This window comes from Cyanistes caeruleus, chromosome 2 (assembly GCF_971803275.1).
Source record: "Cyanistes caeruleus chromosome 2, bCyaCae1.hap1.1, whole genome shotgun sequence".
Taxonomy (NCBI): Eukaryota; Metazoa; Chordata; class Aves; order Passeriformes; family Paridae; genus Cyanistes; species Cyanistes caeruleus.
In genome coordinates, this window is record NC_141702.1 from 59,599,111 (window position 1) to 59,602,012 (window position 2,902).

A 2,902-nucleotide genomic window follows, 5' to 3' on the forward strand; every position below is an offset into this window, starting at 1 on the left:
CTTCCCTGGTAGTACTTATAGGGAAAGTATTATTTTTATCTGTTAAAACCAAATGACTTTTAAAAGTTGAAGCAATTACGAATTCCAAAGGTTGTGTCTATCACCATTTTGACTACTTTTACAAGTTCATTTTAAGGGATTGAAGGAAAGTTTAATCAGTTTAGTTTTTCTTCAAAGGCAGGTCTTTTACGAGTAGCACGAAACACCAGCAATTCTTCTATTTCTTAGAAATACCCTTTGTTGTTCTTTTACAGCCTGCTAATGTTCGTGCTGCACATAATTATGGTGACTTGGATCCATTTAAATTTCGTTGGCTGATTCCTTTATCTGCTCTTCAAGTTCGACTGGGGAACACAGCAGGTAACTCTCTTGCAGTAAATGCTTTAGGACTGAATGCTTTTCTGGGATTCTGTAATACTGCTTCTTCCAGATGTCTTTCTGAGCCTCTGGACACAAGCAGGTGTAGAGAAAATACGATCTATCCACTGTTACCTCTGCACTCAGGGAGCACAGGCTTGGCACATTTACATACTTTCTTCATTTGGTATGTTGACTTCTTCTGTGCTTAAGGGAGATGCAACATGATGTAACATGATGTAAAGGAATGACAGAATGGAAATTCCCAATAAAAGGCAGGTGGCTTGCCACAGTTGACATCCTGGTGACATGCTGGTGCTGTGTGCACTGATCCTCATGTTTTTTTCAAACAGGGGAAAGGTGACTAATTTGTGGTAGTAAAAGGGCTGTGGGTTTATTTTCAAGCTGATCTTTATAGTCCTATCCACTTCTGTATGTTCTATGAAGAGTCACAAGGTCTTCAGAGCACACCTGGGTGAAGGCCTGTTAAGGCTGGAAGACATGGAGAAGAGCAAGAAAGGGGGAAAGCAACTCCCCAGAAGAGAAGTTATCAAAGGCAGTGCTAGGCTGCCGCAACAAGAGAGCTCAGGGGACTTTCTCTGGAGTTTCACCTTGGGTGAGATCTTCTGTAGCTCCACATGTGGCTGAGTTAACACTGCCTTCTGGAGAGTAGAGGAGCTCTAGCCAGGTCTTACTAATGCCAGAGCTTTTGTGGTGTATGCAAAAGTATAATGTTTCCTTCCATCCACAGGAACAGAAAACAGCTGTATTTGGGAACTGATTCACACCAAGTCAGAACTAGAAGGCAGGCCCGAAACAATTTTTCAGTTGTGCAGCAGGTAAGCTTTACATGGAGATTGTATTTCACAAATTACATTAATGGACTTTTGAAAACAGGAAGTATTTTCTCCCATGTGACCTTTGCATAAGCAGTTTCGAAATGGCACTCATTATTTGAAGCCAGGCACTACACCTTTAACTGTTCTTAACTATATAAAGTATAACAAATACAAATGGGTGAATTAGTGAATCAGATGCAGTGATTCAATGTCAGACTCTGCAGATACAGGAACACAAGCTCCAGTGGGCAGATTTTATCAAGACTCTCAGCTTGTTAACTGAGAGTTAAAGAAAAGAGAATATTCTTCAAACTTGAAACTAAAGAGATTACTTTCTTTAAAGACCAGTTAAGGTGGTGATTCCCTCATAAAGAATTTACCTTTCAAGTAATTTTCTAAGAGGAAGTAACCAAGATGTCAAAACACAAGGTGTGTAAAATGTCTAACACTGTTACACACACAAAGATGTCCCTGCCCATGGCAGTGGGGCTGGAACTAGATGATCTTTAATGTCCCTTCCAACTCAGAACATTCTATGATCTTCTGATAACTGTAAACCCATTACTAAAGCATGCTTTTGAAAAAAAAACAAAACACTGCACTAAAGCCCATCAGCAGGAAGGAAAATTTTATCCCAATGTTGAACTTTGGAGAGGAAAATTAAGTTCTGTATTTTCTTGAACTTGCAGTGATTCTGAGAATAAGACTAACATTGTGAAGGTCATCCGTTCTATTCTGCGGGAGAATTTCAGACGTCACATAAAATGTGAGCTACCACTGGAAAAAAAATGTAAAGATCGCCTCGTCCCACTTAAGAATCGTGTACCTGCAACAGCCAAACTGGGTAAGACACACCTTCTCAGGTGAAAACTGAAGTGTCCAGACTCTGGTGCTGGTAGGGTGTTCACAATTACTACCCATGACCATAGAGTGTCATGTGTCAGACCCACAAATCCCATTTCTTTTTTTTTTTTTTTTTGACTGGAGCAGGAGTAGTTTCTCTACCACTCAGTATGTGACAAGGGCTAAAAGACATAAGCAGACTTGCTATCCCTCTGCTCCACACTGTGATGTGTCATTAGCTCTCTTCAGAGAAGACTTAATAAGGCCCAAATTAATTTTGCTGGGAAGGAACAGACACACCATCCTTTGGCATACAATGTTAGTATTCTTTCCTCTGGGTTCCCTTTAGTAACTCAGCCCTAATAACATTTACAGCTAGAACAACTGGCAAAAGGCAGGGGTTTTGCTTCTTTCAATGCACAAAATCTGCACCCCAGCTGATACTGCAATTAAATACAGACTTCAGACATTTTAGTTAAATGAATAGTTACTAGTATTTCAAGTTCTCTATTGGATCAGTCCTCTGTAAAATCCCCTTAACAGCAGAGGATCTGGAAGAGTTCAACTCCTGCCTACACCTGGGCCCTTCAGTGCTTGAGGTGCCCAAGTCAGTCTTTCTTTCTGCAGAAGTGTGCAGTTTATGACTACAGTTTTTTGGAGGATTTTATATGTATCACACACAAAGGCAAGCACAGAGGCCTAGGATAGGTGTAATGAATACTGTGACATGAGTCACACTGAGCGCTGACACATCTGACTTGGAATGACTATGTCCATCACAATCATAAGTGGGGAATATTAAGATAACAGGTATAGATGTTTTTTTTCTGAAAAACATAAACCTGCATTTTCACTCTGCACAG

The 2,902-nt window shown here is 40.3% G+C and overlaps 1 protein-coding gene across 8 annotated transcripts in view; it reads left to right on the forward strand.

The window, feature by feature from the left end:
- Window positions 1-2,902, forward strand: part of TIAM2 (TIAM Rac1 associated GEF 2) — a 166,614-nt gene that overhangs the window by 162,462 nt on the left and 1,250 nt on the right. For all 8 annotated transcript variants that reach the window (XM_086877306.1, XM_086877305.1, XM_086877308.1 and 5 more), the window contains 3 exons: window positions 255-360; window positions 1,109-1,196; window positions 1,886-2,040. In XM_086877306.1, the coding sequence (XP_086733432.1) occupies window positions 255-360; window positions 1,109-1,196; window positions 1,886-2,040 (349 nt within the window). The remainder of the gene's footprint in view (window positions 1-254; window positions 361-1,108; window positions 1,197-1,885; window positions 2,041-2,902) is intronic.